Raw genomic sequence first — 23,506 nt, 5'->3', positions numbered from 1 at the left:
GGTGAAGCTGCAGGCTCCCGCCCACTGCAGCCGAGGACGCGGTGGGATAGGCCTCAGGCAAGTGCATTCCCTCGCTGCCCACCCTGTCCCCCAGCCTCGGGAGCGGTGTCTCCCCACCGGGCAGCCCTGTGGTCGAGAACGTTAGCCTCGGGGGCCCTCAGGACTCCTGCCTGTGTGCAGCCCCGCGTGCTGGCTCCCCGAGGTCACTCTTGCCATCTCCCTTGTGACGTCCTGGCTGGTTTGCAGCTGGGGACAGGAAAGGTGGCCCAGGCGTTCCGAAAGCCTCCGGTCTGCTGAGGAAACAAGCTCTGAGGTGCAGATGGCTCAGGTAAATGGCCAGCTGGCCAGCAACTCCCCATGCCAGGGCTCCCCGACCCGGCAGCAGCCCACCCTGCACCGCCTGCCTCAAGACCTGTTCTGCCCGAGCTCGTTACGGCTCTCACTTAAAAACAAAAACCTAACAACATGTTAATACATCTTCCTGGCTAAAAATAAATAGATAAAAATAAATAAATATATAACCCAAACTCTAATCGACCTTGATATTTCAAAAGCATTATTTCAAAAACAAAATCAAGACATTTGTTGCGAGGGTAGGATTTCAACTTTTCTTTAGCTCTTACTGAGAAAAGGAGCTTTATTAATAGTGCCAAGCGCCTGCATGAGAAGCTGGACTGGGGTGCCTCTCTCTGGGCCCCCAGGAGCAGGAGGGTTCGGGGGTGTGGCGGGCAAGTTAACTTGTAGTGGACAAGGTGGCAAGGTGTCCTCACTCCCTGGGCAAAGGAGTCCGTTGGCTGGGAGCCCTTAGCCCTCCCACCGCCCCATCACCCCCTGTCCCTGGGGGGCCTCCCGGGGAAAGCGAGACTGGCTTTTACCTACTAACTCTCCTGAGTGGTCCTTGCCAGGGGCAGGCTTGGTGTCCTTCCTCCCCAAAGCCCGTTGGGATGGCCCTACTCCCTTGGTTGGAGTACATGATGCACCCTCTGTGGGGTTGGATGGGAAAGGTCATTGGTTGGATGGGAAAAGCGTTCCCTGGCCTTCTTCCCTCCCACTGCTATGCAGGTGCTGGGCACAAGTCCCATCCCGTGCTGGGCCCCCACCTGTGTCTCTTGAACACTACTGACTTGTTCCAGTCAAACACTCAGGCCAGGTGCCCTGGAGATGCTGCGGCAATGCTCATGTTCTCCCTGAGTCAGTGGATTAATCTCCACAGTCACTTAAACCAGTGGCTCTTCAAGGGCTACCGTGTCTGGGATCAGCAGCATCAGCATTGCTTGGAAAATGGTCGGAAATACATCCTGGTCTCTCCTGTATTAGTTTCCTGTGATTGCTGTGACCACTGCAACTAACTTGGATGGCTTCAAACCCAGAAATGTATTCCCTCCCGGGTCTGGAGGCCAGACATTTGAGATCACAGCGTCCGCAGGGCTGTGCCCCACTGAAGGCTCTAGGGGAGGATGCCTCCTTGCCTCTTCCAGCTTCCGTTGGTTGCCAGCAACCTTTGGCGTCTCTGGCTTGTGGACACGCCACCTCCACATGGCCGTCTTTCTTCTCTGTGTGTCTGTGTTCACATATTCCTCTTTTATGAGGCCACGAGTCATTGGATTAGCACCCACTCTCATCCAGGATGACCCCGTCTTAATTATATGTGCAATGATCTTATTTCCAAATGAGGTCACATTCATAGGCATCTGGGGTTAGGACCTCAACAAGTCTTGTTGGGAGACACAATTCAACCCATACCACCCCAGACCATGGAGTCAGAGACATTGGGAGCCTGGGAATGCTGCCCCCCCAAACTTTGCCTGCCCACGGGACCCCTTCCCAGCACTCACTGTCCAGCGCCCCCACCTTGCTGGCCACCGGTGTCACCAGCCCCTTCTCCTCGATGCACCCCTGAAGGCCACGAGTGCAGAGGCCACGTCTTTGTGGTTCACTGCCATCTTCCAGCATCTGGAACAGGGCTTGGCCTCCAGCAGTTGGTCCAGTAGTATCTGCGGACTGGCGAGCTGGACGCTGGCTTCCTGACTTGGGACTGAGGCCCATGAGTATAGGCCATGGGCAGACGTGCTCTGGGAGGCAAGCAACAGAAGAGCCAGGAGAGAGGAGAGCATGGACCCTGGGTCCACTCTGCCCCCTTCTGGCTGCAGGGCTCTGGGCAAGCAACCTAACCTCATGCTTTAGTGCCCTGGTTTTAAAGGGGGGTCACCTGGGGGGTTCAGTTGGTTAAGCGTCTGGCTCTTGATTTTGGCTCAGGTCATGATCTCAGGGTCGTGAGATCGAACACCCCGTGCAGAGCCTGCTTGAAATTCTCTCTCTCTTTCTCCCTCTGTCCTCCCAATCCACTCTCTCTCTCTCTAAAAATAAATAAATAAATGGATAAATAAATAAATAAATAAATAATAAAGTGGGGATTTTCCTGGTTTGCAGGGTTTTCATGAAGATTTAATTAAATGACACAGAAACTGTACCGAGATCTTCAACAAGGTTGACACAGAGTTGGCAGCCACTGAAAAGTTGTTTTCTCCCTTTCTCTGCTTGCTCCGGACTAAAACCTAGGGACAGTCACAGGGACATCTGCTTTCTAACTTTAGACCAGACTCCCAGGTGGGGAGTGGAGCGCTAAAGCCTGCCCTCCCCCGCACCATCTCCCACTTACACCTGCTCTCTTCCCATTGGCTCTGAAAGCTCCTTGGCTGTCAGAGGCCACATCCACGGCCCAGCTGGACCTTTTTATCCTGATGCCGAAAGAGTGGCCATGGCTGGCACCTGCACCAAATGCACTCGACGTCCCCCAGACAAAAGTCCCTCCATCCCACAGAAGCGAGGAGAAAACGGCGTCACTTCCCTCTCTGTTCCTGGTCCTGGGACAGCCTCGAGGGCTGAGCTTGAGCCTCCGACCATGGGTCAGTCGGGGTCTTGTGGCTCCCTTCCCCATCTGAGCTGCTCTCTGTATGCATCTCCCCATCTTCATGGGGCCTGGGCTCTGTGCCGGGGCGGTGAGCAGAAGCTGGAGGAGGCCCCAAGCACACCTGGGGCAGCCACCAACCTCTTCCCTTCATCTGCCCAGGACAAGTGAGAGAACGGACTTGCGTCGGGGGAGGTGGGGGCAGTGCTGGCTGTCCTGCTCGGGATACTGCTGATCAGGCCACGTTGATGAGGGGACTGGGGTTTCACAAGGACAATACTAAATGACAGTGGAAACTAGCTCAATCAGCTCGGTAGAAATCAGCAACGTGGACAATAACCTGCTTTATTAGATGCAGCCTGGCTTTTCTCCCAGAAAAGCATACGGGGAAGAAGATGCTTTGGCTTGCTTAATTAAATGAAATGACAATATACATATTCTAGGCTGTGTGGGGAAAGGTCTTCGGAGAGACAGACAGACAGAAGTCTAGTCCTGGCTTTGCTACAAGTTCTCCTTGTAACCCCGGCAGTGTTCATCATTTCCTTAAAGAATGAGTCTCTGAATGAACGCTGTGCACCGTGTCTGTTGCCAGTCCTGAACAGAGTGCTGGGGGCCACTCTGAACTTAAGACTCTTTGCTGGTTAACTTGGTTGGCAGTCCTCAGGGGTTCTCCATCTCTTCTCTGCCTCCATGACCTCCAAGTGATCAGGAATGTCTCTCAAGAACCCTTGTGATTCCCAACGGAAGGTAGGTCAGCATAATAATGTCTTGCAGTGGGAATGAGGACAGACCTGTTTTAAAGGACCACTAGGAAGTCTTCTCCCAGACAGAATCTGGCCAGAGCTCTTCAGCCCCAGGCCCTGTGTAAACCCCTCCTCTGGTGAACTGCCTTGGATCATGCATGGTCTCCAAGCAGGTGGAGAGGTGTCCCAGCTCTTTGCTCTTAGGGCTGTGCTGCCAATCATGGTGTAGCAGACTATGATCTGTGTTTGGCTCAGCTGCTCTGGTGGTCTCAGTTCCAGGAGCAGCGTCCCAGATCATCTGGGTCAAGATCTTTCCAACCACCATGAAAAGGAAGAAGGGTGGCCTCCGGGAGAAGTGCCTCATTTCTCCCCAGAGCCCGCGGTGGAGCCTAGAGAGGAGGCCCATCCTCAGGTCTTCTGGGAGGAGGGGGACCTCTGAGCTGGATGGTTGCTGCTAACCTGCCCTCTGACCATCCAGCCACCTGGAACCGAGAAAAGCAGCCAAAGAGGGAAGCGGGCCTTCCACGAGGCAGTGAGAGCCTTTACTTCCCACCCTCCACCAGCACCCAGTGGTCCTGACTCTGGTCTGTGCCAGTGTCCTCAGGGTTAGAGCACAGGACAGCGGAGGCTGGCATTGCCCCAAGAGATTGGAGAATACAGCCAATAAAGTGTTTAATTATGGTGAGCTTCTCTTTTCTCTACTAATAGATGGAAATTATGCTGAAGAAGTCATGAGCATAGGATGCTTCAGAAACTCAGGACGGGAATGCACACGAGGAGACTGGAGGTCTCACTGTAGGGTTCGGAGGAGGTGGAGGGCGGGTCGGGCACATGGAGTGTCATCCCCGACAACCTTACCAACTCTCCTCGGTTAGGCATCTGCTCCCTAGGGGACCTCGCTCTTATCCCGTGGTCTCTGGATGGTCTCTCCTCCTTCCTTCCCTCACACAACCTTGACATCCTCTCTATTGTCTAAAACTCATCTGTCAACTTAGCAAAACTGGACCTGGTAGTTGGCTGAATGAGTCATTTACTGGGGTTCCCAGGGTTGCTCCGGGTGCTCCTTCCTGAGAACTGGCCTGTGATTTTCTGACCTCATGGCTTCCTGGAGCAGCTGCTGGAGGAGGTGAAGGAATGATGTCTCCTCCTTGGTTCCAGGGAAAACCCACTCCTGCTTGGCCACTGTGAGCATTTGTATCAAACGGGATTAGGTTGAGCTGCATATGAGCGAAAACTCAATAATGGTCATTGTCATTGTCATTGGTAGCATTGTGACCATCACTGTCATTGATTTAAACTAGAAAAGCTTACCAGGCTGCTGTGTGCCAGGCACGTAACAACCCTGTCACATAGAAACTATTATTTGCCTCATTTTACACGTGGGGAAACTGAGACACAGAGCAATCAAGAAACCTATGTAAGGTCTCAGTGCTAGTGAGTGGAGGTGCTGGGATATAATCGAGGCCCAGCTTCAAAGTCTGTGCTCTAAACTTTTCTGTTATGGCCAAAAAAGAGTGGCTAAAATACGTCAGGGTTTGTTTTTCTCTAGGCAAAGTCTAGAGAGGCAAGCTGGGGCTGGCACGGTAGTGCCGCTGTCATCAGGGATCCAAGCTCTTTCTATCCTTCTGCTCTGTCATCCTTGGCAGGAGTGCCCATTCCCTTGGTTGCCTCATAATCCAAGCTGGCTGCTGGAGTACAAGTCATCACATCTGTTTTCCACAGGAGAAAGGAGTCAAGGGCAACAAGAGGCAAATCTTCTGGGTGATTCACTTCCCTTTAAGACACCACCCCCTTGTGTGGCATTCACCAGAACTTTGTCCTGCACCTACACGTACCTGTCAAGTAGAAAAATGGAGCCGTGGAACTGGGGACATTGCCTGTATAGCAATAATGGGGCCCTATTCCAAAGAGGAAGGGGGAGTGGGCATGGGGGAGAAACCGGCATCCCTGCACCAAAGCAGAAGAAGGTCAATGTTTTATTTGTATTTTCTGCTCTCGATCATCTCCTGGGGTGCAAGCAGAGGGAGGCCCTGTCCTCTTCTCCATCTGATTTTGGGGGAGACTCGCCATTGTAGACCTGCTCCCCTCATAGAACTTTCCCTTCCAGTTTGCTCCTCCAGCCCCACTGGAGATGAGCCCTGGCAGTGTGTGCCTAGGAAGGTCCCATTTACTGCTGGAGGAGACAATGTCTAGAACTTAGACTTGAATTTCCAGACAGCGAAGCAGGACTTAAATCTAGTCTATCATGATTTCCTCCCTTTCATGATCTGGCCCACTAAAGACCTTCAAGAGGAATGGGGCTCACATTTCTCCTAGGGCTACCCATCCTGGGAGCAGAACCTAGGCATCTCTCAGGCTTCAATCCAGATGTTTGGCAACCAGAAGACCTTGCTGTTCCTCCAACTCTTGGGACCTACTGCTGCCCAAGGTGACTTCCGTTGGTTGGCAGAGGAGCACTGGAGCTCTATTCTGTGGGGGAATCCCAGAGATGGTCTGGGTTGTCAGTGGGTGGACCGATGGATCGGGTAGGTGGAAAGCCTAGAGCTCGGTGTCAGACCAATCTTAGCTTTGCCACTAGCTGTGTGAACAAGAAAGTTGCTTACCACACTGGGCTTCAGTGGTCTTGTCTATATAATAGCAAAGGTAACGTCTACCAGGTGGAGTTGCCATGAGCGCCTGGCGCATAGTAAATGCTCAATAAATGTGAGGAGAAGGAGGATGTTGTGGTGATGCTGAAGACGCCGGTAGTGGGTATGGGGGTGGGAACTCTATCTACTTGGATGCCTTTGGGAGTCATGGAAAATAGTGTAACTCTGGTTAAGTTTATATAGTTGAAACAAAGCATTAATTAATAAATGCTCATTTATCCTTTTCTTATTATATTCAGGCTACCTAATTGTCTTTGAAAAAAATACTTGTTTATCACGCTAATGCGGGTTCTCTTTCTTAGGCATCGCAGTACTTTGTGCCTGCAAAGTAATAATCCTTTGGTTTTGTTGTTGTTTCCTAGGATAACTTTTTTGGGGATCCTTTTAATATACTAAGAGCCTCCATGAGGATAGTAAAATCACCTATTAAGTTGAAAACGACATTCGTTTTAAGGCAGGAAAAAAGCTTTAGCTATGAAAGCCAAACAATAAATCTATGAAAGACTTCATCAATTATCTTAACTGGCAGGATGGCCTTAGCATCATCCTAGGGCTGGGAAACGTATATGATTTGACATCCTACGTCTTTGAGGGGGTTTCCCGATTATGCTTGAAGGAAATCTGACTTATGGTGACTCCAGATCCTGTTGCTTAGGTTTGTTTGCTCGTTTGGGCTGTAATTTTTGTTGAGAGGGACTTTCTACTAAAAATCTCCCTTCTCACGCCCAGTCTACACTAGTTGGTGAGATGGCGCGTGCCAGGATGTGGGTTTCTTGCACTGGTCCTGCAGGCAAGGACAGGGACTCGCCCACAGCGCTCTGTTGTTGTGGGCACAGGAGATCTGGGGACCGCTTGTCTGGCTCTGGCCTGACACCGCCTCTGCTGTTTGGGAATTCTCGTGACCAGAATTAGGATGAGTCTGAACCTAACTGAAAGTGCTACTCCTTTGTACCGAATGACTTCCATAGTCACACAGGGCTTCCCCGGTTAGTGATGGCACCCTGACAAAGAGTGTTTCTAGAAGTGACTGAACCCGAAAGTTTCTAGCCAACTGACGTACAGAGGCTGAGGCATCATTGACATTGAGGGTGGAGTATTTTGTGATGAAGCGCGTGACCTTGCAAACTTCTGTTCTGTCTTCCGCTCTGAAATGTGGTTTCTATGTACCGTGGAATGTGGTCTAGTTGTACACGCTGCTGATAAACGTAGAGCAGCTCATTGGACGTCCTCATCTTGGAGGGGTATAGAGATGTCACCTTTCCCAGTGTGTCACCCAGGTAGGGTGGAGTTGTGCGTCAGAAGCAGCCACCTCCGCCAAGAGGTCACAGCTGACCTTAGTCCTTCGGTGGCTGAAGGGTTTGCAGAGGGGCTGCTGGTGGGTGGCTGGCGACTCTGCCAGGACACAGGGGTATAAGGTGCGGCCGAAGTCCCTGCCCAAAGGACATCTGTACCCACACAGCTTTCTCTTCCCTTCACATTGTGCTCAGCTACTCGCTCTGCAGAGAGATGCCCATTTTCCAATTTCACTCTTCACTCCTCTTCCATGTGCAATAACTCCGAGGTTAATCAGCTTGAGACGTACACGGTCCATTTTGGAAAACAGGATGCAGTCATTTGGACAGAGGTTTCTAGACCTTCCTATGAGGATATGAAGTAGCTGAGTCAGTCCTGTCTGTCCTAGCGAGTGTGCTGAGGAAGCCACGGCGGGGGGGGGGGGGGGGCATTTATCTCCGCTCTTCCTTGTATCGGTGACCCGGGAGGTCACTCTTTTGGGGGAGAAGCACTGCATGTTCTCCCTGAAGGAAAGGCTTGCTTTCTCTAAAATTTTCCATTGCATCCAGGAGCCGACCTGCGTCAGGGCAATTTGCTCTTTGCTGCTCCAGGGACTGAAAAGCATACACAAGCTCAAGCTACTTGAGCTGCCTGCACCAAACGAGCCCTCGTCACTGAAACACATATATTATTTTTTTCAAGATTCCAGGATGAGGGAAATTTGCCTCTAATTATGTAATTGCATTGTTAGACGTCATGCAGTTCCAGAACAGGACCATTAAGGGCTTCTCAACTTTGGTATTGTTGACATTTTGCTCTGGATAATTCTTTGTTGTTGGGGCTGTCCTGTGCATTGTAGGATTTTTGGTTGCACCCCTGGCCTCTACTCACCAGATGCTACCACTAGCACCTCTCCCTTCCTCCCCAATCCCCAGCTGGGACCACTAAAAATGTTTCCAGATATTGCCTAAGGTTCTCTGGAGGGTAAAATCGCCCCAAGGTGAAAACCACTGCCCCAGAGATAATGAAGATTTCATTAATACTCCACATACATTCCATGTTCTCGATACATCTCTATTTAAAGAACGATGCAAACAGGTTTCTGGTAATTTGCATGGAAACTGAGCCTTTGTGCGACAACATGTTGGGCTCTCTCTTTTAGGTGACCCTCGGCAGCACAGAATGACAGTGCTGAAAGGTAATCACAAAGCTGATTCAGAGCTTCTGGGGTGAAGTCCCAAATCTTCCTCATTGTATCAGTTCATTAGATCAGATCATGTTGGGTCTTTTTCAGTTCACAAAATCGATTTTTTTTCTTAAATTGGATTTATAGTTGGATTTATAATAATATTTAAAATGTAAATATAAATTTACAATAATATTTAGGATTAAGGGGGACGGTGAGGGAGAAAATTAGTATTTTTTGTCCTGAATGCCCTTGACTGCATTTTAGACAGTCTGTTTGGAAGGTCAGATGTTCGACACAATGTTGCAAAGAGATGTAGATGCTTCAGTGTGGTGGAAGTGAAAACAAGTTCGAGATGCTTTGAGGAATCCGAGAAAAATTAGCAGCAATGAAAGGTCAGGATGGTTCATTTTATGTGTCCTCTTGGCTGGCCCACGGGGCCTAGATATTTGTTAGAACATGATTCTGGATGTTTCTATGAGGCTCCGGTTGAGATTTACATTTAAGTCGGTGGACTTCGAGGGAAGCAGGTGCCCTCCATGCTGTGGGTGGGCTTCATCCAGTCATGTGAAGGACTGAAAAGAAGGAAAGACTGACCTCCCCCAGCAAGAGGGAGTTTGGCCAGCAGACGGCCTTTGGGCTTGAGCTTGGGCTTGAACTCTTCTCTGGGTCTTGCACCTACTGGCCCAACCTGCAGATTTTGGACTTGTCAGCCTCCATAAACAGGGGAACCAATTCTTTAAAATAAATCTCTTTATTTTTCTAGCTAGCGATCATCTATCTATACCCAGCGTCACCCACCAGCACCTCCTGTCCATTCTGTTTCTCTGGAGAACTCTGACTAATGCAACTATTGAGGAAATTTCGAATACTCCGAGTTTCCTGGTTAACCAGCACCACCTGCTCAGCCCCTCTCTGCTGCGAGAGCATATGGCTGTAGACGCCTCCTGGGATGGTTACAAAATGCCTGGAGTTTTGTTTTTGGTTTGTTTTTGTTTTTTATACTGCAGAGGCCAGCAGGATACCAAGTCTTGGGGGGAAAAGAAGTTTACTTTGGGTTTTGTAAAAAGAAGCATTTAACCAGCACGGCAGCTGTGAAGTTAGAAAAAGCTGCAGAGCAGAAGAGCACCACGGGCCACGGAGGCAGGAGACAGATGTTTTAAAAATATTTCATTAATTAAAAACCTGCTCGGTCTGGCAATATCTTTCCTCTCCCTCCAGATCTGCCCACCGGCCCTGCCCCTTTTCGGGGTGCCTGAGCGTGGCGCCCCCACCCGGGCCGGGCAGTGCCCTCCACTTGGCTGGTGATCATTCCACTGTCTCTGGGGGGTTCCCACCATTTCCCGCTGGTTTCTGTGAAGCTGCGGGCCAGTCGCACCCGGACACTTTGCTCCCGGTGCACACACCGGCTCTCTGTGTCCCTGTCTAGCTTGTGAAAGCACCAGGACCAAGGACGGGGAGCAGTATGGTCTGGGTTTGGGCATCTGCTTGGGTGCACTGGACTCAGCCTTTGAGATCGTAATGCCCGAGGGTGCTCGAAAGGCCCATCGCAGGCCCCGCCGCTCCCTTTGCCCTGCTCCGCAGCCTCTGTCTGGTGTTTGCTTAAATTGGGCAGAATCTCATGGTGTCTCTGCTCTTGCACCATAAATTAACAACCATGATGATGATGATGATAAATTAAGATTGGCTGAGTGCTCACCGCCGCAACACGCACACAACTCCCCCCCACCCCACCCCCGGGAAGTTCAGGAAGGTTCCTTTTGGCAGTGATAAAGCTGAGGCCCAGAGAAGAAAAGCCAGCTGCCCAGGCTCTGCAGGTTCCAAGTGGGAGAGTGGCACGTGACCTCGGAGGGCCCACCCTTGCTCTGAGCTCCAATGGCGGCCGGCCAAGCTCCATCAGGGGCTGACCCTGGATTGAAGAGTGGAGCCGGGGCGGTCCCCTGAGGTGGATGGGCATTGATGTCATAAGTGTGGACCTGAGGACCAGGAGAGGTTGTCGTATGGCCCCTGTCTTTCTCCCTGGACCCAGGGAGGGAATGGCACAGGCGGGGATGTGTTGAGAGCGGGGGGCCGGTCTCCCCAGACCAGGCCAGGGTGGCAGCGGGCCTCACAGCTGATCCAGCCTGGCGAGGGGGTCTCCTTCTCAGTCTATTTCAGGCAGAGCACAGGGTCTGGCTCCACGGGCAGCAGCTGGATGAGGTGGCAGCCCAGGAAGACCATACGTGCCTCCCTATAACCTCTCAAGTCTCCCATCAACCCCATAACACTTGTGAACGTTACCAGGGGATTTCTTGTTGAAACCAGTCAAGGGGCTGAGCTTCCTACTGGGGACAGAAGCTCAGTGCACAGCATGTAGAAGCCAGGGGCAAATGCAAGTCTTGTTGACCTCTGTCCTACGGGGTCCCTAGGGTCCTCCAGGTCCTAAGGATCTGCCCATCCCTGCTCTGCTCATCATTAGCTGGGCCTCGGTGGTCTCCTTTCTAACTGCATGCTGATGTTCCTGGACACAGCCTGGACTGGCATCGATCCAGCTCTCCCTTTCTGCGTGCCTGCTATCCCAAATCTCTGCACCCTACCAGTGCCACCTGCCCATGTTGGGAGCTCTGTTCTTTTGAAACTGCTATCTATATTAACCAGGAAGTTAATATCCATGATTTTTTTTCATCCTTGCAAAACCCCTCTCTCTGCTTACATAACGGCCCAGTCAGACAGGTGGAGAGCTGAGGACCAGAGATGCTAACTGAAGAACTGGCCTCAGCAGAGGCAAGGCTGGAGCAAGCAGGTGTAAACTGGTCCCCCCACCCCCACCCCCTCCCAGTGCATGGCCCCCTGCCCCCGCCTTGCCGCAAGTCCCCCTCAGCACCTCACCATCACAGGGCATGTCTGGGCTTGTCTGCTCAAGACCTGGCCTCCATTAAGGCTCAGCTCAGCACAGGACAGCCCAGCCAGCGCCCGCCCTATCCTCCCCTTTCAAAGGGCAGCAGCTAACCAGGGCTTTTTGTCCCTGTGGGGTTTTTAGATCAGCATTTGTCCTCATCACAGACCTTTTTTCTCTGTGGTTCGTGTCTTCTGCTTACACTCACTCCGTGCCTATCCAAACTGCTCGCATCCGGTCACCCCTGGGATTCCCTGTCTCCCCGAGGACTTCAGCATCCAAGTCATAATCCTCGGGGTCTCAGTATCCAGACTGCCCCTTCCAGGCCATCTCATCTCCTTGCCTCCTCTCACTTGATCTTTGCCATCCCGCAAAGCTGCCTGGCTCCCCCGAATTCCTCTGCCTGCCAGTCCCTCAGGCCATCACCTGACCCCCGAGCGTCCCTTCCACGGCATCTGCCCTTCCAGGCTAGCAGGCTGTGGGGCGTCTTATTGAACTTGCACTCTGTAGCCAAACTGCTTGCATGCAAGTCCAAGTCTCCCGAGTCTCCTTTGCCTTGTCTTGTGAGCGGGTGTGATGGTGCAGAGAGCCATCTCCACTCTCCGGGGATCATTGAGAGGGTTCTGGTAGACGGTGCACGGAGAGTGCTTAGCCCAGTAACGGATGCCTGGCACAGCACGAACACGCGGCAGGGGTCAGCGGCGACCTTCCCGGGTGGCCCCCAATCTCCGCTAGCTCTAGCTGCTGTAGGAAGCACCTGCACCCGGTCGCGAGTCCCTGCGCTGGGCCACACCACCCATCCCCGAGCTCGAGTGCAGGGCAGCCTCTTCTTTCTCCACTTCCTCCCCTCAGGGCTGGCGGAACCCCTAAGACGGGATGGAATAATTCCACTACAGACCCCACTCCTGAGTGTGTCTCAACCATTCCTCCTGCACTCGGGAACAGGTTTCATCTCCTTTACCAGGCCCCGAGCGTCACCACCCCTGCTCTTCACTGCCCCCATCTGCAGACAACGGGCTCGGCAGGAGGCTGAGCACCTGCATGTGCGGAGAGAGCATCCGCTGTCCTCCCGACCTCGGTGTGATCTTCCTGGGCCCACATGGATTCTGTTCCATCCTTCCCGAGCCGGAGCTTCCTGCGGTGGCCCACGGGGCGGGGGGGGGGGGGGGCCCATTCCTGCGCCCCAGCACCTTTGCCACCAGCGCGCATCTCCTCCCGTCCTCAGCCCACTGGGGCTCCCGCCCGCAAGCTCGGGCAAGGAAGTCTCTCGTTGGCTCGTGCTGATTCTCCTTCAAACCTACTCTCCCCGCCAGCTAGGGTCTTAGCAGGCTGCTCCACTCCGACTCCTGGGAAATCTGGCTTGTCCCTCCTCGTCCCAGAAACCCCAGCTTGCGGGTCACTGAGGCCTCCTCATGGAGCTCCTGGTCCTCCCCAGTCTCTGGGTCGTGCCAGCAGAACTCTCCAGAACCCACGCCCGTGCAGTCCCTGGCTTGCTTGACTCTCTCCCCTTGCCCGGCACCCTGGGGTCCCATCTTCAGCGTGTCCCCAAGGGCCCCACACTCTCTCCCTCCCCAGGTCCCACCGTCACTCTCCCCACCGCAGGTGGGTGCAGGCTGCCCCCTCCGGCCCCGACGGCGCTCCACACCGCGGCCTCACTGTGCCCAAGCCCCGCTTGGCAGCTCTGCTCAAAGGCCCCACCCCGTCTCCCGCCTCCCTCACCCGTTGTCCCCCTGTCCGTGCTCGGTCTTGTTGGCACCTGTCTCTGGATAGTCTCTGTTCTGGACATTTCCAAGGAACGGAATCCTCTACTACATGGTCTTTTGTGCCTGGCATCTTTCACTGAGCATAATGTGTTCAAGGTTCATCCATCTTGTACCTTATGTTAGTGCTTCACTCCTTTTTAGGGCCACATACTACCCCACCGTACAGATATACTACATTTTGCTGAACTGTCCTTCAGTTGATGGACGTTTAGACTGCGCCTTCAGGCTGTTGTGAGTGCTGCCGCTACAAATGTTTGTGTGTGTTTTATGTCGACGTGTTTTCATTGCTGTCAGTGGCTGCCACCGTTTTACGCTCCCAGTAGCACGGCATGGGAGTTCTGATTTCCCCGCATCTTTGCCAACACTCGTTATTATTTGACTTTTTGATTTTAGCCACCTTAGTGGGTGTGAAGTGACTGTGATTTGCATTTCTCTGGTGACTAATGATACTGAGCATCTTTTCATGGGCTCCTGGGCTATTTGTGGATCCCCCTTAGACCACTGTTTGCTGACAGCGACTTCTGCCACCGGGCACTGTGCTTCAGGCTTCCCATCTGTAAAACGAGAGAGCTGTCGACAGACAGACACCCGGCTGGAGGCTCCAAGCATGCGGATGCCTCTCCCGTACGTCTCCCCGTCTCCTGCAGGCAGGTTGTGATGGCTTTCACTAATCTGCAGCCGGGAAAGCATTCTCACAGCTAAGTTTATTCAGAAAAGCCATTTACGAAATGAACAGTGCGTCAAACAGTGTGAGCAGGGAGGGAGGTTCCTAGCTTTTCAGCCCACGGCTGATGCTCTGGGTTGAATTACGTTTCCCCAAATGACACGTCAAGTCCTAATGCCTGCTCTCTGTGAACGTGGCCTTATTTGGAAATAGGGTCTTTGCAGATCTAATTCCTTAATGTGAGGTCATACGGGATTAGGGTGAGCACTAATCCAATGACCGTGTCCTTAGAAGATGAAGGGGATGTGGACACAGATGCCCACAAAGAAATCCATTGGATTTATGTGGCAGCCAGCAGTAAACACCGAGGAATACAAGCAGCCATCAGAAGAAGGGCCTGAGCATCATCCAGAGCCTTCCTAGGGAGCAGGGCCCTGCTCATACCTTGATTCCAAGCCTCTAAGACTCCAGAACCGTGAAATGATACATTCCCATTGTTTTAAGCCGGCCAGTCTGGGGAACTTTGTGACAGCAACAATGGGGGAACAAGGCAGGTGACAATGTTAATAATAAAGCCCTGGGGGCAATTCTTGTCCACGATGGTTGTGTGTTTGGCATTTCTGGCCACCAGCATTCATTTACAGAGACCAACTGTTCACCGAGTGATACTAAGTGTGTAAGACCCTCTTTCAGGTCTCAGTTGAATACGGCTGATGCACTCATGTACACAGCGGCCCCAGAGGGGACACCCGGGCTGAGGAATGACCAGGCTTTTTGGGAGATGCTGACTCTGGCTTATCAACCCCCACCCCCCACCATGACGCCCAGGGCCTCAGCTGATCACGGAGTCCCTGTGGGGGAAACCTCAAGGGACCCTCCCAGTCCAAGTCCGTGATCTGTCCGGATCTCGAGGTCTGACAGTTGTGCTCACCTTCTCCTCCCACACGCAGGGTTCCCGGAGAGCTCTGGATCAAGGCAAATGTGTTTTTCATCAAAAGCTGCTTACAGCCACCCCCGAGCTTACTACTAATTCCTTCTTAAGTCTGTCCCGAAGGGCCTACCTAGCGTAGGGCCAGCTGCTGGGCACAAGTAATAGGTTTAAATCAGCTGCATTAAGCTCTTCCATTTTAGGACATTTTAAAGTAGATGATGAGACTCAAGGTGTCAGGTGTCCAACAGTTCGATTTTGTGGCTGGGCAACAATTTGTGAAAATATCCATCACACAGGCACGCTCGTGATTCTACTGAAACCATCTGGGAACCCCTGTAAAATGTACAAGAAAAATCTCTGAAATATAAGAAAATACATGCCCTGAGAAGAAATGCAAGAGTTTTATTACAATCATTATTATTCTCGAGGTTCACAATTGATGAATTCATTCAGGAAAATATTTTGCATGTAATGATTTAGAGCCCAGGGAGACATGCCAGGAGTAGCGAAAAGGACATGAACAATGTACCTTGGGAAGCATCGTGACACTCCGGGCAGCAAAACTAAAAAGTATCAAGGACGCGTCAGAATTTCTGAATTTCGTAGGGGAGGGTACGGTGGTCCACACAGGCCTGACCTAGCTCCAGGAGGTAGCTGGGGGCGGCTGCTGGTTTGCTGTGCTCCAGGGCATGCTGCCTCTCCACCCCCAGTCTGCATCTCTGCAAGCCAGTTTATACCAACATCTCAGCATATAAGAAATACCAGGTGTGATGACAGGGTGCCTTGAGGGTTAGACCCTGCCTCCCAGCAAATCAATGAGAAGAGAAACCAAACATGGTCTTTAGAATGTGAAGCAGCGCTGCTTCTCCCTTGGGGAAGGACGAGAGGCGGCTCTGATGAGGTCTGCGTCATTTTTACCGGTTGGCAGACGCAGGTTTGGTAAGGACATCAGCGAGGCTGGTGGTGTGCACGCCTGCTGACCCACAGCAGACACGGCTGCTGGCGAGTGGGGTGTCAGCGCCGTACCTGCTCCAAAAGCCTCTATTCTGGAAGTTTGCAACGGCTGAGTAGACCAGCCCACTGGCTTTTCCAGAAAAATAAAAGCACTCTATAGCCGTGAGCCAGGGAGCAGTCTAGGGCAGCTCTGGGCAGGAAAGATGGGCTGAAAGTGTAGGACAACTGGACTCACCCAGGTGAACACAGGCCCGGGCACACCTGCACTGGTTGGATGGACAGGTCCTTCCAGCTCAAACAGAACATGGTGTTTCTGCCTTTCTCTAGGGAGACCACGGGCAGGTTTTCATCTGGCCTTTCCATGCGTGCAATGCTCTTGCTTTAGTATTCCAGAACTAGCTTTATGTCTATTCCTCCACTGGTTGGTGGGCACTTCTAGAACTCAAAAGCAGCTCTAGAGGGGATTCTGAAACACGCGGCTTTGCCTGATTGCCCTGGTGGAGGCTGTTTGGATCAGGAGGCAGTGCCGGACTTGGGACGCACACTGTGATCTCCTCCCGGGGGGCTCCCTTCGGGCAGACTGCCTAGATTCGAATTTTCCAGGATGTGGGTCCTGAGAATAAAGAGCCATTTCAACGATGGGAGCTTCTCTTTGGCTTTTCCCAGGAGCACCTGGTATCCCCCGTGTAGTGACCCCCATCTCATGGGGAGGGGAATTCAGGGACGCTGGTGTCACTTTTCACCAAAAACCTTCCCTGCCCTGCCTTCCTGAAACCTGTCCCATACATTCACGCCCCGTTCTCCCCTAGCTGTTAAGATGCAGGGTCCTGTTACTCAAAAGCATGAAGTGGGCGACGTTTCCTCTCGCCTTTATCTGTCTCGTCCTCCCAAATGTGCGCCCTCTTGTTTTTAAGACCACAGGTAGGGCCTTGGATGACTGCTGACAGAGAAGTAAAGCTGAGCTCTGGCAACTTCCCTTGACTCAGGGCTGGGCAAGTTTGGCTTATGGCACTTGCAGGGAAACCATGACTCCCTGGACACAAGGTTGGGGGTCAGATCCTTTCTAGCTTCAGATACGGAAATTTAAGGCAAAGGCAGGGGCACTTGACTTTGTCTTAGATTTCTCAGTGGAGCAGTGTTTTTAAGAAAATGCCGGTTCTCTTTGCCAGGGAAATATGAAAGGTCGGGAAACTGAGGCACTGCTGGTGGAGGCGCTGGGTTCTCGCCGTTCACTTGCGAGGCTGCTGGATGTGCTGGGTTCTTGGGGAAGGATGCTTGTCTATGGAGGCGTGGGGCTTCTGGTGAGCCACCTGCGCAGCCGCCGGGGGGAAGTCTTTGTCGCCCTGTCAAGAGACAGAATGCACTGGCTCACCGACAGGGAACAGCGGGCTGATGCACCAGCAAGGCCCCCAACACCGCGTCTACCGGCTTCCCTGCACAGTGGGTGATGGCATGGGGGACCTACTGGCAGGTAGCAGCCTGTCCCCTGGGACTCTGGGGGTCCTGAGGCTCTCTGGGGTGCGGAAGGGGGCACTGAGGCCCAGGAACCATCCCAGGGGTGAGAATGCTCATGGTCTCTGTCCCCACGCCTTGAGCTCAGGTCATCATGGGACTCCCTCAGAACTAAGCTGGTGTTGGCTGCCTTTCCTCTGCTAGAGCTGTTCTTGTAACCTTTTGAAATGGGGCAACACAGAACCAAATCCAGTGTCTTCAATTCTGATTTGCTGCCACAGCTGAGTCAGGGCATTGGTTGGGAAGGAGACACACAGGGCGGGGCTGAGAGCCGTGAGGTGAAGCCAGATTCAACCTGCTGAGTTGCAAAGAAGGTACCCGGCTATTTGTCAGGTGGAATTGCCTTCTTGTGCCAACAGTGCAAGCGTGGAGGTGGCTGGGGCCCAGGCCACCGCAAGCAGGCTAGGGCCATGGCCAGCTTTGGCTGAGCCAAGCAGCCAAGGGCTGACTCCGGACGTGGGTAAGCATTTAGTTTTCTCTCACGTAGTAAGTGCACCACCAGTCTGTCCCAAGGGCGCTGTTCTTCATCATATGCTAAGGGCTCAAATGCACTCGAGCCACAGAGCTGTGGATGGTATTGCTGTGCCATCCCTCAAATGTGACTTTGCTGGTAGGTCGTTAAAAAAATAAATGTTGGGGGGGGCACCTGGGTGGTATAGTCAGTTAAGTGTCCGAATCTTGGTTTTGGCTCAAGTTGAGATCTCAGGGTGGTGAGACCGAGCCCCGCCTCGGGCTCCACGCTCAGCACGGAGTCTGCTTGAGGTTCTCTCTCCCTCTCCTGGCCCCTCCCGCTTGTGCTCACTCTCTAAAATAAACAATCTTTAAAAAAAAAAAAAGTTGGGTCTCACCAGAAGAAGGGGCTCTTGAAAGATAAAGGGTGTGACAACCACCTGTGAGTTCAGTCCAGGGGTTGGCAAGCATTTTCTGTAATGGCCCAGATAGTAAATATTTCAGGCTTTGTGGCAGGAAAGTGGCCACAGACGCACATGCACGAATGGTCGTGGCTGTGTACCACTGACTTCATCCGTGGCCACCGGGATATGAATTTCATGTAATTTTCATGTGTCATAATATATACTTATTTTGAGCTTTTCAACCATTTAAAGATGAAAAAGCATGCTCAGCGCACAGGTCACCCAGAAACTCTGGGCTGAGCCCTGGTTGGGTCTAAAGGCAAGGGGGGGGCCTGGGAGGGGGGAGGCAGATAGCTCCAGCTCCTGGGTGTGCACCGTGTGGTCACCGTTCCACACAGGGCTCGTGACAGAAGTGCCCCACAGACACGACAGCCCAGGGCCCGGGACCCCAACAGGTGAGTGGGGTTTAACAAGGACCCCAGGCCAAGGGTTTGACGGAGTGGCTCTTACCCGGGCGATCACACCAGAGATGAACACGGTCGGCTTGGGCGGGCTGCAAGACAAGAAGGGAAAGGGCGATTTCAGGGAACACAAGTGGAAGGAGGCAGGCAGAGTGAGCGTGGAGGCGGCAGGTCTGGGGGGTGTAAGGGACAGTGACCCAGGAGTGACCTCCTCCTCTGTATTATTTCATCTCCCCAGGACCATCTGGGGTCCATCTCCTGAGCTGAGTTCAGGCAGGAGCCAGAGACTAGCAAGCAGCAGGTGAGCCGTGTGTTTTCTTCGTGTTTTTTGTTCGGTGTGGGGGGGGGGGGTCGTCCTCAAATGGTGGCTGTGGGCAAACCCAGTAGTTTTTGTTTCGTGAGATTATGGATATGGGTGCTTCCCAAAGCAGGAAATAAGCGGGGTCACACTGGGCTGAACATGGAGACGCCCACCAAGGAGGGACTCTCCTCCTGGGCTCTTGCCACACCTTCTGGCAGCTTCTAACGGGGCAGATCCCAGAGCCAATGCAAAGCTCCTGGCCCCTAGGAGACCCAGGTATTAAAAATGTAGGGCCCTTGTGAAGCTATGATTATTTCTTAACATCCGAAATTCTATTGAGCTCCCCCACCTGTCAACACTCCCGGCGGGGTGGGAGATAGGACCAAAGTAACACAAGTCCATTGCTGAAAGGCAGACAAGCGCGAACATGTTAAAATCAGTTGTCGTTCTACCACATGGAAATGGTCACAGTTAATACATGGCTCTCTGTCCAATCTTTCTAGCTATGGATAGACAGACGCATTTGTTTTCATATTAAACTGCTTTTTTCTTACAGACGAGTCATCCTGTTTTCTGCATTTAGGATATGCTGAGCATCCTTCCATGTTAGCACACGCTCTCCTGTGTTAGTACACACTCTCCTATGCATGTTTTTAAAAGGCTGCACATGTCATAGTTTAAGAACACTAGAACACCGTTCCAGGGAGTACACAGGTCACACCCCTCTGAAATGCCTCCACCGGAGGTAAGGGGACCTGGGGGCAACAGGTGAATACACCTGTTGAGCCTGGCAGGGAGAGGGCAACAGGGGGCAGCTCCAGGAGGTAGATGGTTTTGCTCAAGGCCAGTCTTGCTGGGCAGACGGGGGAATCCATCCTGGGAGCTGCCCAGCCCGCCTCCCACCTGCTCTGCCACTCTGTTCTGCTGCTGGGCCTCCTGGGAAGCAAACCACTTGTCTTAGCTTTGTTTCGCTGTGGCAAACACCCCAGGATTCAGTAAGTTCACTGTTTATATCCTCAACAGTTTCACTAAAATACCCGAAATTCTCCCAAGTGATTTCTGTTGCTCCATGAGATAAAGAAACTTCAACTCTTACTAAGCAGCAGAGAGATGACCCTACATGACTGGTTTTATTTTTGCTTTTGTTGGGTGGTTAACTTTTTTATCTTTGATTACAAATATGATTTGGCTACAAGATCAATAGCCAGCTGGAGAGGAGTAGGTTCAGTTCAAGGGTAAGTCCTGCACATAACAGATATGGGTGCCTCTGGAATCCAGACGCATCCTGCTGCGAGGGCGCTTGAGCATCCACAGGCTAGGCCCCCAGGGTGTTCAGGGGGCTTCACCGCCCAAGCTGGGGAACCGTGTTCCAGATTCTAACATTTTATAAAAGTCTTAGAGAGGAATATGGAAATGGTACCACAAAACTTTCTTACATTTTGCATGTTCCCTTCAAAATCTAGGAAAAGCCTCAAGAAGGGATGGCTCCATTTTGTCAACTGATTATGTAGCATCTGCTTCCAGGCCATCGTTTTGTACCCGGAGTGCATGATTGCTTGGATCATCTCCACTCTGCTTTTGGCTCTGTAACCGGAGTCAAAGTGTTTAAAGGCAGTAAAGACAGCACCCCTCCACACCCTGGCCCCCAGCAAGAACTTGATGAGAAAGTCACCCACAGAGAGTGAATCTAGTCCACATAAATGCACAGTAGAGCGGCTCCCTGTCCAAAGGGAACCCCAAAAAGGTGGCCGAGGAATCTCGAGCCATTATATATATAAAACACACATGCTCTCTCTCCCTCCTCATCTCTCTGTATACATGTATGTATACATTCACTGTTGAAAAGCAGACAAGGAAAAAAAATGTTAAAATCGCTATATTACTGTGTGTAGAAAGTATACAAATGCATATCTGCACACAGAACTGGACTATAAGAAAACTGCAGCCCAATCAGCAGAGGATGCTCCTTGGAGAGGTAGCGTCTGGTTCTGGAGAAAGGAGGTGACCCACAGCTGGCATGGTATAGCGGAGTGCCAGCCTGTGGGGGGGTCCCTGTGTCCTGAACCCCTTGGGCCCCCAGCGCCCTTCCTGCCACTCCCTGGTGCACCCAGCCCCCGCTGGATGGCAGCCCCTGCCCCCGACTCCTGGGAATCTGGTTATTAGGAGACTGTTGGCAGCATCCACTACCCGCTGTGTGCATGGAGGAAGGGTCTCCAGACCCTTGGAGCCCCATCATGGGTCCCATGCTTCCAGCCCATGGCCTCCCTCTCTTCTCCAGAAGTGACCCTTCAAAGTCTGGCTATTTCCATCCAAGTTGGGCCCTGGGTGTCTCCCACATTAAACATGAGTGTGGCTTCCAGACCTTGCTTGAGAATGTCTCGGGAAATGTGTGTAAATGATCGTGATTAGAGGTCATTAATGACCCGGGTCCAGCCCCAGCGTCAGAGGGTGATGGCCACTCCGCTGGAATCCAACTCCCAGGGCCTCCCCTCCAGGTGAGCCTCTCAAGGAGACCTCACTGCATGACCACTGGGGGGCTAGGGAGACTCTGGGGGCTAAAGGAGAAGACCCTAATATAAGAATACTCCCTTCTAGCCCAGCTCATTCCTTAGGGGTGTCCAGGGACTGTGGGTGCAGAGCCCAAGGACCCACCCAAGGAGAGTGCTGGAACATGGTGCTCTCCTTGCTGACCCTGTCTTCCTGAGGCACTACACTTTCACACGCGTTACTTAAGCTTTTGGGTCTAAACAGCTCGTTGGATTCTCCTCATAATGGAAAAGTGTGTCAGTGAAAAGCAAGTTGGGCTCAGTGTAAAGACATACGCTCTGATAACCGCTGGGGTGATGGGTGGCGCAGAGCTGGGTGCCGGTGGCTCTGTGAACCGGATGTTTTACGGCATGTGTGTTCTGTCCAAAGTGGCTCTTTAGGTTTGAGATGGGGGCGTTTCTGAAACATTCTACTGGAACTCATGAACCACTTCTAGGTTAGGGGTGAGAAGAGCGAACAGATGACAAAGTTCCTGGAGCATGTCCTGCAGACATACGCATGTGGTATATATATCCCACAGTCCCTTTGGAAAGGAATACAGAAATGGTAAACAATACAAATGACAGAAGTAAATATTAAAATTTATATAAATATATTTATATATTATATATAATATATTAAAATTAATATAAATATAAAAATAAGTAAATACTAAATAATTAAGGATTAAAAGTCCCAATAACCTCTTATCATATCTTTGTTTTTGGTGTTGTATTAAAAAGTACACAATGCCTTATCAGTGTCTACCCATATCACACGTTCATTGATGGGCATACAGCTGGACCTCTCACGTGCAGTTCTAAGACAGTGGGCCCACTGGGGTACTGAGGGAGCTGGCTAGGGATCGGGGCGCGGCCTAGGAAGCCACTGAGGCCACACCAACCCCATATCTTGGTCACGGCAGGCCCCATTCCGCTGCCAGGTGTGGTGTTTGTGACTCATCTCTAGTCAGAGGGACACAAGGTCTCCCTTTGCGCACAGCAGAGGGCTGATTCTGGGCCAAGGAGCAGGGGCAGTAAGCCGGCTTCAAGTCAGAGCAGACGTCTGGGACACAACCAAAACAATGCATATGCTGTCCACCTAAGCTGGGGGATGGATGCAGTGGTAAAGATCTCAAAGACTTGACCCCACATCCCTGTTCTCCAGGGTCTCTACCTGTTGTGGCCGGCAAGAAATATGACACTGAAAGGAATAAGGAAAAAGCCCTGTGGATCCAACATGTTTTGGGGGAGGTTCTTGCTTTAAGATCGCACCTTCTAATTTTTAAAAAACATTCAAATCAAGTGGGATTTATTCCTGGGCTCCCGGGGTAGTTCAATATTCACAAATCAATCAGCGTGATACACCACCTTAATAAAAGAAAGGATAAGAACCATATGACCCTCTCAAGAGATGCAGAAAAAGCATTTGGCAAAGCACAGCATCATTTCTTGATAAAAACCCTCAACAAAGTAGGGAAAGAGGGAACATACCTCAACATCATAAAGGTCATATACAAAAGACCCACAGCAGATATCATCCTCAATGGGGAAAAACTGAGAGCCTTTCCTCTATAGTCAGGAAGAAGACAGGGATGTCCACTCTCACCATTACTATTTAACATAGTACTGGAAGTCTTAGCCTCAGCAATCAGACAACAAAAAGAAATAAAAGGCATCCAAACTGGCAAGGAAGAAGTCAGACTTTCATTATTTGCAGATGACATGATACTCTATGTAGAAAACCTGAAAGACTCGACCAAAAAATTGCTAGAACTAATATACGAATTCAGCAAAGTTGAAGGATTTAAAATCAACGTACAGACATCTGTTGCATTTCTATAAACCAAAAACTAAGCAGCAGAAAGAGAAATCAAGGAATCAATCCCACTTACAATTGTACCAAAAC

At 51.7% G+C, this 23,506-nt stretch overlaps 1 protein-coding gene across 1 annotated transcript in view; it reads right to left on the bottom strand.

Annotated features, from left to right (window-relative positions):
• Positions 1–15,372: 15,372 nt before the first annotated feature.
• The window catches only part of DAP (death associated protein), a 66,862-nt gene continuing 58,728 nt past the window's right edge, over positions 15,373–23,506 (bottom strand). The window contains exons 3-4 of the mRNA XM_028122652.2: positions 18,821–18,863; positions 15,373–17,287 (exon numbers count right to left, since the gene is read on the bottom strand). Of these exons, the coding sequence (XP_027978453.1) occupies positions 17,174–17,287; positions 18,821–18,863 (157 nt within the window). The 3' untranslated portion in view covers positions 15,373–17,173. The remainder of the gene's footprint in view (positions 17,288–18,820; positions 18,864–23,506) is intronic.

Source organism: Eumetopias jubatus, unplaced genomic scaffold (genome assembly GCF_037043125.1).
Source record: "Eumetopias jubatus isolate StellerSeaLion01/CBP00866 unplaced genomic scaffold, mEumJub1_p1.0 scaffold_5, whole genome shotgun sequence".
Lineage (NCBI taxonomy): Eukaryota > Metazoa > Chordata > Mammalia > Carnivora > Otariidae > Eumetopias > Eumetopias jubatus.
Note: the sequence above shows the minus strand (reverse complement) of the source record. Positions and strands in the feature narration are given on the sequence as shown.